This window comes from Heptranchias perlo, chromosome 5, assembly GCF_035084215.1.
Source record: "Heptranchias perlo isolate sHepPer1 chromosome 5, sHepPer1.hap1, whole genome shotgun sequence".
Classification (NCBI taxonomy): domain Eukaryota; kingdom Metazoa; phylum Chordata; class Chondrichthyes; order Hexanchiformes; family Hexanchidae; genus Heptranchias; species Heptranchias perlo.
Genome location: NC_090329.1, coordinates 69,752,610 through 69,765,591, shown reverse-complemented (window position 1 = coordinate 69,765,591; position 12,982 = coordinate 69,752,610). Strand labels below are relative to the sequence as shown.

General features: G+C 45.0%; 1 protein-coding gene across 1 annotated transcript in view; it reads left to right on the top strand.

The window, feature by feature from the left end:
• LOC137321416 (protein LEG1 homolog) overlaps positions 1–11,770 on the top strand; it is a 33,858-nt gene extending 22,088 nt beyond the window's left edge. Inside the window, exons 5-6 of the mRNA XM_067983800.1 lie at positions 5,094–5,332; positions 11,552–11,770. Of these exons, the coding sequence (XP_067839901.1) occupies positions 5,094–5,332; positions 11,552–11,724 (412 nt within the window). The 3' untranslated portion in view covers positions 11,725–11,770. The remainder of the gene's footprint in view (positions 1–5,093; positions 5,333–11,551) is intronic.
• Positions 11,771–12,982: the final 1,212 nt, after the last annotated feature.

The window sequence follows — 12,982 nt, the reverse complement described above, 5'->3', positions numbered from 1 at the left end:
GAGTCATTTCATGAGGGGATAATCCATGTCACCCAGCAGCCAGCCTTTGACTTGCCGTGCTGGTTCAAATACAAGTGGAACAGAATACTGCTGCAGAATGAAAGAATCATGATTGCTGCCAGGAAAGTGGGCATTGACCTGCATGATGCACTGCATGTGGTCGCACACCAGCTGCACATTGAGGGAGTGGAATCCCTTTCTGTTCATGAATATGGCCGAGTTCAAATGTGGAGCACGCATGGCAATATGCATGCAGTCAAAGGCACCCTACACCATGGGGAAGCCTGCAATCCGAGCAAAACCTCGTGCTAACTCCTCTTGCTTGTCACTGGCAAGAGGGAATGAGATGAATCTGTTTCTCATTGCGTAGAGAGCCTCAGTGACCTCCCTTATACTGCAGTGCACTGCAAACTGCGAGATGTTGCTTATATCTTCAGCAGCAGCCTGAAAGGAGCGAGGGGCATAAAAATTAAGAGCCACAATTAATGCTGTCCTTGCTCTGCTTTGGCAGTTGTGGCTGCAGCAATTGACAGATTTCACTTACTACCTCTTTTGTGAACCAAAGATGTCTCATTCACTGGTCGTCGCTGAAGTTGAGGTGAGAGAATTGCTCCCTGATAGGGTTGCCAAATGGGGTTGGAGGTATTCCTGGAGGTTTGACCACGTGACGTCCACAAATGTTATTGCATTTACGTTATAAAGGTTGTAGTTCAGTATTTTTTGCTCGTGGTTTTGCGCCAGCAGCTGTTGTGCGAGAAGTTCCAAGAACCAGGAGGCCACCTGTGAGCAGGCGAAAGCGGGGAGGGAAGCCAGAGGTGCGGGAAGGGGTGGGGAGCCAGGGGGGAACCAGAGGTGAGGGGGAACCAAAGGTGGGTGGATCCTCTACCAGTAACTAATCGTAATACTGGTAACACTTAAATTCCTCTCATAGCCAACAGTAATGCAATAAGCCTGATAGTCTGTATGTAACTAGTAGTAATAAGTGTGATTCCCCGATATCCTACCAGTAACTAGTAGTAATCCTATAACCCGTTGATATTCACCCTGAAACCATAGCCAGAAATCCCCTGCACTGAACAAGGTGCAGTCAGGCTCCCCAGTTGATGCCACTTATAACCAGCCCAATCTCTCTCCCTATCTCTTGGACTATGGTTTGGACTCCGGTTCCGTGTGAAGGTGACAACTCTACACTGGGAGCCTCAGTCAGAACTGATCTGTACTTGGACCACACGTCAAAACCAAGAGATCACACAAAGGGCAGTGGGCTCATCGTCCTAAACTCAACTCAGCATCAACATTTCTAAACCGCTCCCTGAGCTCAGTTTCAATAAAGGAAAATTGTCCTAGAATTATAGAAATTACAGCACAGGAGGAGGCCATTCAGTCCCTGGTGCTGGTGCTCTCTCCTGTAACCTTTTATAGAGTCATAGAGTTATACAGCACGGATAGAGGCCCTTCGGCCCATCGTGTCCGCGCCGACCATCAAGCCCTGTCTACTCTAATCCCATATTCCAGCATTTGGTCCGTAGCCTTGTATGCTATGGCATTTCAAGTGCTCATCCAAATGCTTCTTGAATGTTGTGAGGGTTCCTGCCTCCACAACCCTTTCAGGCAGTGAGTTCCAGACTCCAACCACCCTCTGGGTGAAAAAGTTCTTTCTCAAATCCCCTCTAAACCTCCCGCCTTTTACCTTGAATCTATGTCCCCTTGTTATAGAACCCTCAACGAAGGGAAAAAGCTCCTTAGTATCCATCCTATCTGTGCCCCTTATATTCCTCCTTTTCAAGTATTGATCCCCTTCCCTTTTAAATTAAGTTTTAATCTCTACCTCAATAGTCACATGTGGTGAAGGACCCCAAAATGCTAATTGCCCTCAGTTCAAGAACCTTCCTCTGCCCTTCCCAGCCTTGGTTCTTCCAGTGGGAATCCTTGGTTTCCATTCCATTCGCCCACCAATGGAAACAGTCTTTCACTATTTACCCACAGTAAGGTCCCCAAGTTTCACTCACCCCTTTACTAGCTGCTCCCCTCTCAGTGCCGCTCTCACTCACCATGCTGCTGCTACTTCTGCTTCCGGCTCTGCAGGAAATGCTGGTCCCCACGCACCCTCCCCAACCCATTCTCTTCCCACCCCCACCCCCCTGCTTGAGCCCCAATCCCCTGACTCCCAGTCCCTTTCTCTTCCTGACCTCCTATCCACTGATCCCTCATTCCCAAGTCTCCCTAGCTCCCCAAGCCCCCATTCCCCACTCTCTCTTTCCCCGAGCCCCCATTCCCCAGTCTCCCATCTCTCTCCTCCCGAGGTCCCATTCCCCAGTCTCCTTCTCTCTCCCCAAGCCCCCATTCCCCAGTATTCTCTCTCTCTCTCTCTCTCTCTCCTCCCGAGCCCCCATGCCCCAGTCTCCCATCTCTCTCCTCCCGAGCCACCATCCCCCAGTCTCCCCTCTCTCCTCCCGAGCCACCATTCCCATCTCCATCTCCACACCAATAGAGAGGCAAGGGGACCTACTTCAAAGACTCTCTTGAGTTGGTCCTTAGAAATACAAAAGAAAATGATGATTGGATTTGAAATGCTCCTAAGCTATAATATGAAAGTATGGGAAACTCTGAATAGTCCACGATAAGAATTACAAGAGGCACTTGTTGAACATAAGGACGTAAGAAATAGGAGCAGGAGTAGGTCATACGGCCCCTTGAGCCTGCTCCGCCATTCAATCAGATCATGGCTGATCTTCAACCTCAACTCCACTTTCCTGCCCGATCCCCATATGCCTTGAATCCCCTAGAGTCCAAAAATTTATCTATCTCAGTCTTGAATATATTCAACGACTCAGCATCCACAGCCCTCTGGGGTAGAGAATTCCAAAAATTCACAACCCTATGCGTGAAGAAATTCCTCCTCATCTCAGTCTTAAATGGACGACCCCTTATCCTGAGATAAGCCAGGGAAACAACCTCTCAGCATCTACTCTGTCAAGCTCCCTCAGAATCTTATATGTTTCAATGAGATCACCTCTCATTCTTCCAAACTCCAGAGAGTATAGGCCCATTCTACTCAACCTCTCCTCATAGGACAACCCTCTCATCTCAGGAATTAATCTAGTGAACCTTTATTGCACCGCCTCCATGGCAAGTATATCCTTCCTTACATAAGGAGACCAAAACTATACGCAGTACTCCAGGTGAGGTCTCATCAAAGCCCTGTGTAATTGGAGTAAGATTTCCTTACACTCATACACCAACCCCCTTGCAATATAGGCCAGAATCCCATTTGCTTTCCTAATTGCCTGATGTACCTGCATGCTAATTTTTGTGTTTCTTGTACCAGGACACCCAAGTCTCCCTGAACACCAACATTTAATAGTTTCTCACCATTTAAAAAATATTCTGTCTTTCTACTCTTCCTACCAAAGTGAAAACCTCACATTTCCCCACATTATACTCCATCTGCCATCTTCTTGCCCATTCACTTAACCTGTCTATATCCCTTTGCAGACTCTTTGTGTCCTCTTCACAGCTTACTTTCCCACCTACCTTTGTATTGTCAGCAAACTTGGATACATTACACTCAGTCCCTTTATTCAAGTCATTAATATAGATTGTAAATAGCTCCCTTTATTCAAGTCATTAATATAGATTATAAATAGCTGAGGCCCAAATACCGATCCTTGTAGTACGCCACTAGTTACAGCCTGCCAACCTGAAACTGAACCGTTTATCCCTACTCTCTGTTTTCTGTCTGTTAACCGATCCTCTATCCATGCTAATAAGTTATCCCCAATCCCATGAGCCCTTATCTTGCCTAACATCCTTTTATGTGTGAATGCAAAATCTTCCAGCCTCTGGAGCTTCAGTTACTCCAATTGCGCTTGATATTAAATCCTCAGTTGAGAAGTGCCAATTCCTGAGTCTCCCCCGCCCTCCTCCCTCTCTTTCTCTCCCTCCCTCACCATTCCCCCTCTCTTTCGGGGGAGGAATCCTCAATTCCAAGAAACTCCCACCAAAAGCGGGAGGGTTGGGAACTCTACTCCCTGAAGACCATCCTGCTGAGTGCCCTTCTCCTCCTCCTCCCTCTTCCAGCAGCTTGTCCTGCTCTGGGTGGCCTCCCCTCATTCTCCCAGTCATGTTCAATTCCCAGAGGAAGCCCTACCAGGCCACCCATGTCTGGAAGCAACTTCTTTCAGCACAATATTTTAAATGACACAAGAAGTACTTTAAGACCAGCCAGTCTACTCCTGTAGAGTACTAAAATTTTAGCCAAGTATACGAAACCTCCAAAGACACATATAATTGCACCAGCAGCCCAAAGAAATAATGCAACAACTAACCTGTAAATACTTCATGATCCCATTAAATAGCGGTGGTGGGGAGGGTCCTTCATGCCATTTAACATTGTGTTCAGCTGTCTGAGGTTAAGACAGGGCGTTGGCTGGTGTGGAGTTGCAAAACGGCAGCGGTGGCTTCAAATCGGTGTTGCCCATTGATTCGCGTCATGATCTCATTGTTCTGCATGCTGCCGGCGAGCATTCACAAACCCCTTTACCAAGATGGCATCCTGTGCACCTCCTGTCGGAAGTATGCGCGCTTACCTTGGTTGCCATTTTGAAACCTTAAGTGGCTGCACAGCGCCTACAAAAAGCGGGAGCTAGAAGGACCAATTTAACCCCCTCGATGTTTTAGACGTTTTCGACAGTGAAGTGGCAGAATTTGTTACATAAGGGGCAGTTTGGTGATCCTGCAATCCCAATAGGGGGTCGTGCTCACGGAGTGCAGGTCAGAGCATCAGGAGTACAATGTTCGAGCTCTCTCTCTCTATCGCTAACTCCCTGTGAACCTGGCTCCCTGCTCGTAGCAGGGGTTTGCGGTACCACCCCTGTATAGCAGTCCTCAGCGATACTTTGTGCTCTCCTCCACTTGTACACCTTGATCATTCCCAGAGGTTTTCTGAAGATCATTTTTTCTAACCTACTGTGTCACCCGGCTCTTTACACTTTCTTAAAGGTACTTGACAATATGAAACAAAGTAATTGCACTGTAAATTTAATAAATTTGACATTGTTTGTATGTTTTACAGAGGTATTTTTCTTTGATAGATTAACATACATTTCAGCCCCTGAAGCGCAGTTTGGTATCAGCTGGGGCAATGCAGTAGAATTTATTGCTGCCACTCATTTTCCCACGAACTTCAATCAGACCAATGTCTTCCAAGTGTATCTTCCTCAGCGAATGTTGTTACCCGGTGATAAAGCACCATCTATTCCTGACCTGAGTAAAGAACAGAACTGGGCCCTGGTTGCACTTGACATTTTACACAGAGGAAACAAAATGACAGGTAGGCAGCTTTTTACTGTGCTCAATGCAAGATTGATTGTATTAACCCTTACTAAACTTTTTTGTGAATCAATTTTGCACAAACACAGGTAATATAAACTAGCATACTGCAACAAATCAGTGTTAAAACACATCATCCACTGCATTTCAGAAAAATATTAATAGAAGATCTGATTAAAACAGTTCGGTTAGTTTCTTTAGTTAATTGGCTATGATTAATTATAGCTTCAAGATCTAACAACCCAAATATACCATTAATGGCTTAAAACACCAATCCTAATCTTTGTATATGTGAGTAAATGTCAGAAAATTCCTGATGCAGACTATGTAAAGCACAATGTAATTCATCTAGGTATCAGAATAAAATTAAAAGTTGCTGGGAGTCTTGAGAAATTGCTGAAATCTGACTGAGCAGTTACACAATAAACTTGCTTTGGCCTGCGATGTAGACCTGATTCTTCCTTCGTCTACCTCCAGAATGTAACATGATTGCTATCTTTCAATTTACTGTTCGAATGTGTAATTACTCCTTGTAATTCCTTTTGCTACTTTTTTTTGACCTGATAGAACACATTCTCTGCTTGGATGGTCCCAGTTATTTAACATTCTACTGTTTTTTGTTTAAAATGTTTATATTAGAGTTGGCACATTGTTGTCTAGAAAATGACAGTTTTAAGAAAAACACAAGAAATGGGACCTTAAAAGCAATACTAAAGAGTAATAAAGCAGTTTGTTCTTTTGTGTTGAGGTATCTGGTGTATTTGTGAAGTATTAACTCACTTGTGCTCCTGGTGTAATCTCTGTCATGCAGTGATTTTTGACGTTTTTAATCTGCAGTTAAAAGTTTGAAAATATTTCAGTGAAGAGTTTTTGTTCGAACAATTTTACATGAACACCAAAATTGGTCGCTGTTTGTCTTTTGTTTTGTAAGATGCTAGGCCACAAATTACAGTAAAATTTTCCAAAAAAAAGTAAATTAATAACGAACAGGTCAGTGTGAAAAAAATATTTTTCAATCTTGAATAGCAATTTGGATTCTCCAAGTTGGTGTGGAATTTGTGTAGCTGAAATATTAAGTAGCAGAGGATTAATAGTAACATTAAACTGTTTCTTCGTGTTGCAGTGCCCCTCAGTGGTCATTTGAATAGCAACAAAGAAATGAAACAGTCATGAAATAACTTGCTGTTGTCCATACTCACTCACTGCCTTTCTTACATAAACTCATGACATCCTAAAACTATAATCAAAAACCAAAGCTCAACAGCTAAGTTTTGAAGATGCTGAATTATTATAATTGATGCACCTGAACTGACCTTTTAAAATCACAGGAAGCACATTGAGTATTGGGTTTTATTTCCAATACATTTCCCTCTATATCTTTTGAATAGTCAAGATAACTGTTAACAACAAATTCAAAACACCCTTTAATTCATGTTATTTCTTATATTTACCAATGCTTTCAATTAACCTTTAAGATCTTTTTGTGTGTTCATTAAATTATGGTGTTAAATGCTGGGAATGGATCTCTTTGCTTTAAGTATTTGGGTAAATTTTCATCTTTAACTGTCTTGGCAAAGAGCTTTGTGTTCCTCAAGTTCATACTGGAAATTCAGACATGTGCCAGCACCAATTTTCATCCATTAAATTTTCATCAATTAAATTTTCATCTTTAGCAAGAGCTCCAGCGATGAACATTGACCCCCTTCCCGATATCAGCTTCAATCACACCTAAATTAAGTACAGCACAGAAAGATGTAGTGTAAAACATTTCACTAGTCCCATACTTAGCTTGTGTGAAAATCTTCTGTCTGCTTTATTTGCAGAGACATTGGCCCCGATTTTCAAATGAAATTGCAGGTGCGTTGGGAGCGGTGGGGCTGCGAAAATCAGGAAAATCCTGAGTGTCTGTGGGGAAACCCAGAAGTCCCAACCTGCCGACTTCCAGGTTTCCCACAGACGCGCCTGTGTATGCGCACGCTTCCCAAATGTGACAGTCCCGCCGGCAATTAAAGCCAGCGAGGTGATAGTTAAAGAACCAAATGTACCTCATTGAGGTAATTAAGCGACTTTATTTCTGATGTGGAGATGCCGGTGATGGACTGGGGTGGACAAATGTAAGGAATCTTACAACACCAGGTTATAGTCCAACAATTTTATTTTAAAATCACAAGCTTTCGGAGATTATCCCCTTCGTCAGGTGAATGAGTGGAAGGTTCTCAAATCGCATATCTTATATTAGGCTGGGACAGCATCACACCAATCAAAAGGTGTCGTTGTTGTTCAAACAGGCCAGTCACGGAAAACAGCACGTCCCAGTACACTGGATATACATTGTGTCAATTACACCGACAGAAAGAGACCCTAATGGCAGAGAGAGAGAGAGAGAATATTAAAACACATAATTATTTTTTTCCCTTTTTGCTGGTGGGGTTACGTGTAGCGTGACATGAACCCAAGATCCCGGTTGAGGCCATCCTCATGGGTGCGGAACTTGGCTATCAACTTCTGCTCGACGATTTTGCGTTGTCATGTGTCTCGAAGGCCGCCTTGGAGAACGCTGACCCGCAGATCGGTGGCTGAATGTCCTTGACTGCTAAAGTGTTTCCCGACTGGGAGGGAACCCTCCTGTCTGGCGATTGTTGCGCGGTGTCCGTTCATCCGTTGTCGCAGTGTCTGCATGGTCTCGCCAATGTACCATGCTCCGGGGCATCCTTTCCTGCAACGTATGAGGTAGACAACGTTGGCCGAGTCACAGGAGTATGAACCATGTACCTGGTGGGTGATGTCCTCTCGTGTGATGGTGGTATCCGTGTCGATGATCTGGCATGTCTTGCAGAGGTTGCCGTGGCAGGGTTGTGTGGTGTCGTGGACGCTGTTCTCCTGAAAGCTGGGTAATTTGCTGCGAACGATGGTCTGTTTGAGGTTGGGTGGCTGTTTAAAGGCGAGTAGTGGAGGCGTGGGGATGGCCTTAGCGAGGTGTTCGTTGTCATCGAACATGGCGTAGTTTCTCCGCTCCGGGGAAGTACAGGATGACGAAGGGTACTCTGTTGGTTGCGTCCCGTGTTTGTCTTCTGAGGAGGTCTATGCGATTCTTCGCTGTGGCCCGTCGGAACTGTCGATCGACAAGTCGAGCGTCATATCCCGTTCTTACGAGGGTGTCTTTCAGCATCTGTAGGTGTCCATCGCGTTCCTCCTCGTCTGAGCAGATCCTGTGTATTCGTAGGGCCTGTCCATAGGGGATGGCCTCTTTGACGTGGTTGGGGTGGAAGCTGGAAAAGTGGAGCATCGTGAGGTTGTCCGTGGGTTTGCTGAGGCGCCCGTCTTTGATGGAGATTTGTGTGTCCAAGAAAGAAACCGATTCTGAGGAGTAGTCCATGGTGAGTTTGATAGTGGGATGGAACTTGTTGATGTTATCATGTAGTCTCTTCAGTGATTCTTCGCCGTGGGTCCATAGGAAGAAAATGTCGTCGATGTATCTGGTGTATAGTGTTGGTTGGAGGTCTTGTGCAGTGAAGAAGTCCTGCTCGAACTTGTGCATGAAAATGTTGGCGTATTGGGGTGCAAATTTGGTCCCCATGGCTGTTCCGTGTGTTTGGGTAAAGAACTGGTTATCGAAGGTGAAGACATTGTGATCCAGGATGAAGCGGATGAGTTGTAGGATGGCGTTTGGAGATTGGCTATTGTTGGTGTTGAGTACTGAGGCTGTTGCAGTGATGCCGTCATCATGGGGGATACTGGTGTAGAGTGCCGAGACGTCCATCGTAGTGAGAAGTGTTCCTGGTTCAACTGGTCCGTGGGTGCTGAGTTTTTGTAGGAAGTCTGTAGTGTCGCGACAGAAGCTGGGGGTTCCCTGTACGATGGGTTTCAGGATGCCCTCGACGTATCCAGAGAGGTTCTCTCACAGGGTTCCGTTGCCTGATATGTTAGGACGTCCGGGTGTGTTGGCTTTGTGTATCATTGGGAGGCAGTAGAAGTCTCCCACGCGGGGAGTACGTGGGATGAGAGCACGTAGGATGCTTTGAAGGTCTGGATCGAAGGTCCTGATCAGTTTGTTGAGCTGGTGGGTGTGTTCTTTGGTCGGATCTGCGGGTAACTGTCTGAAATGTTCCTGGTTGTCCAGTTGTCGGTATGCTTCTTTGCAATAGTCCGTTCTGTTCTGTATGACGATGGCTCCTCCTTTGTCCGCTGGTTTGATGACAATGTTGCGGTTGGTCTTGAGAGCGTTGATGGCGTTGCGTTGTGCTCGGGTGACATTCTGGACTGTCTTGTGAGTGTGGCTGATGAATCTGGCATTGACGCATCTTCTGACAGCTTGAGCATACATGTCAAGCTTAGGGCAGCGACCCTCCGGAGGAGTCCAGTTTGACTCTTTCTTCTTCGGCTGCTGTACCGCGGATCCCTCTGTCAGCTGTTCCGGATCATTGATTGTCTCATTGGGCTCGCTGCTGAACTCTTGGGATTTGTGGAAGAATTCCTGAAGTCTCATTCTCCTGATGAATTCCTCTGTGTCTGCCGCGAGACCGATGGGGTCCATTTTGGTGGTGGGGCAGAAATTGAGTCCTCGGCTGAGAACCTCGATTTCGTCTGGTTGAAGGGTGTGGTTGGACAAATTGACGATAGACTTCCCTGTGGTTGTAACCGTGGTACCGGGGGAGGCTTGGTTGATGCTGGTGGTGATGCCGAGTTTCTCAAGCTTCCTGCTCTTGGTTTTCATGTAGGCAGTGTAGTTCCGTTGCCTCGTCTGTTTGGCAGTGTCTCGTAGCTGGTCTGCTGTTTCCTGAGTACAGGTTGAGAGTATGGACTCTATCTTGGTTTCGAGGTTGCGGCGTCTGCTGTAGAGTTGGTGTACGAGATGGTTGCGGAGTGTGCGAGAGGTACGACGGCAGAGTCTCTCAGCGTAGTCTGAGTTGTATGTGGACCTGAGTGGGTTCATGATCTGTAGTCCTTTCGGAATCTTGTCTGCTTTCTTGCCAACGACACCTTTTGATTGGTGTGATGCTGTCCCAGCCTAATATAAGATATGCGATTTGAGAACCTTCCACTCATTCACCTGACGAAGGAGATAATCTCTGAAAGCTTGTGATTTAAAAATAAAATTGTTGGACTATAACCTGGTGTTGTAAGATTCCTTACTTTATCTCTGACATAGTAGATAGTTAAAACAATTTTACGCTTACCTGGGCGACTTTCTCATGGCTTCCGATTCACGCTGGGAGGACCGGATCAGGCAAAAATAAATTAAGTAAAAACCATTGCACAAAGTTAAAAAAACAAAATTAAATCTACCTTTCCACCGATGTCACCCGCACCGCCCTGCTCCAATGTCCGATGTCCCCCTCTCCCCCCGATATCTCCCTCTCCTATGTCTCCCTCTCCCCCCGATGTCCCTCTCCGCTCCCGATGTCTCCCTCTCCGATCTCCATCTTTTTCCCCCCACCCCCCGATCTTCTCTCACTCCCCCTATCCCCCACTCCTCGGTGTTGCAGCTCCTGTTGGCAGCCAGCCTGTCAATCATGCTGGCTGTCGGGCGTGAAGCCTGGAAACAACTTTAATCACCATCAATTACATCGGAAACAGTAAGTTTTTTTTTTTATTCAGGTTTGCCGCACACACCTTCACCCCCTCCCCGCTGCCATCCCACCACCATTTCAAAATTGAGCCCATTAATCCATTTTAAATAAATGGGATAACTCCTTTTTTTATAAAACAGTTAACCTTGGAATTTCACACTAATGCATTCAGCATTTGTTACAAATATTTTCAACCCAAATGTACCTTGACCACAACTTCAGAAGAGCACCAAATATTGCACCAATATGAATTTTCATACTTCCCCTACCAGCCATCTTTGTAGTCTCTCTGCCATTGCCAGATTAGTTTAGATTGTGCCCATTTTTGCACTATGGGCTCACTCACACTAGGAGCTGAGGTGAAACTTAATTTACAGAGAATGCTTCCAATTAGCAGAGGAGAAAGTGTTTTCTGAAGTCCCAGAAATGAGAGAGCAATGTGCTAATATTTTGAAAATCAAGGCACTATAAAATATAATTTTCCTCCTTGCTGGTTAAAATGAATTGATATCTTAGATGAAATTGTACTAGTTTATATACATTTTTCATTTATGTTAAAATAACATTTTTGTCTTGTATTAAGGTTGGATTTCATGCTTCCTTTATAGAAAACCATGTTTAGTACTTTTAACACATTCTTTCTAATTCAGATGGTTGGTTATTGAAGGTCTGGAGGAGGGCCATGTGCTCAGAAAGCGGGAGAGCAGAGGGTCGATATCTTTTGGAAAATATTATTGCAAATCCTGATCTCATTTCATCTGGGCTACTCAACCTTCTTCTGGAATTCATTAAGAATCATGACTGTGCTACAGCTGATGCTTAAATCTTTGTTACCCGGTTCTTTGTAGAGCTGCAGCCTGCAATAAAGAATAAACATGTTCTAACAAAAACTTTTCAATCGGTGTTTCAGAATATTCTTCTATGAAGTTTAAGATTTAACAGACAAGTAAACTTCACAATTTTCATTCTAATATCTAAAATTGTTTGTTAAACTGATATCATGAGAAACCTGTTTGGACTGATTTGTGTCCTAACTCTGCCAACACCCAAAGCTCAGTGCCTGAACTTGCTCTTAAGCCTAATTAAAATAAAGGAGGCACCACATGGCACTCTTGGGGGCACAGTATTGGCTGCAGCCATGAAGAAAAGAGGAAGGCGAGACAATTCTTGTGCTTTAAAGGCATCAGCACCATTAAAGGGGCAGGTACCACTAAAGCCCTGTGCAAGTGCCTGGATTTTGTTATTTGTAAGTAATGGGGTAGGATTTTTATCTGGAAACCTTCTGATGAAGAATGGTAAGTTTTTTTTTAATGAATGTATATGTGCAAGAAGCTGTGAATTGCACGTTGGTGATCTTAATGTTTATTTAAAGCTTGTATCCCCTGTGAATGTGTTTGTGCTGCTGTGTTATAGCTAGTATGGCAGCAGCAGTCCAAGAGCCCCTGCAGTCTGCCTTGGAGGGAGCTGGTAAGAGGGTGGCACTGTTGCCAAGCAGTAGATGGAGGAACAGGGAAAACAAGTGCAGGTAAAACGAACGATGCTGCAGGAATAGGAGGGTGGTACTGGATTGACTTTAAGGTTTCTCTTTTTATTCAGGTGGCATGGAGCTGGTTTATGGTCAGGGCGAGGAGGTTTCCATCACTGCAGTAGGGAAACAGATATTTGTGACTCAGGAGAGGCCGAGGAGAATAATTTCAGCAGCTGTTAAGTGGGCTTGTGTTTGTTTTTCCCCACAACTGCCTCTAAATAAATCATAATCACAAAAGGGTGCTGGAGTGGCACTGTACTAAACATGGTCTCCATCACAATATGATCCCCTGGACTGGTTTTGATCACCTGAGGGGGTCAGAGGAATGTTGTGGATATTTTTCCCGTATTGGCCCAGGGTTTTTCTGTATTTTTGCTTCTCCCAGGAGATTACTCAGCTATGGGGAGTTAGGAAGGGTTTAGTCATGATGTTCCTGGCTTGAGTGCGGGTCAGGCTTGATGGATCAGCTGGTCTTTTTCTGCCCTGTCATTTTCATATGTTTGTAAGTGCAAAAGACTAACAGCATTCTGCAACATGGACAGAAGCAGCAAAA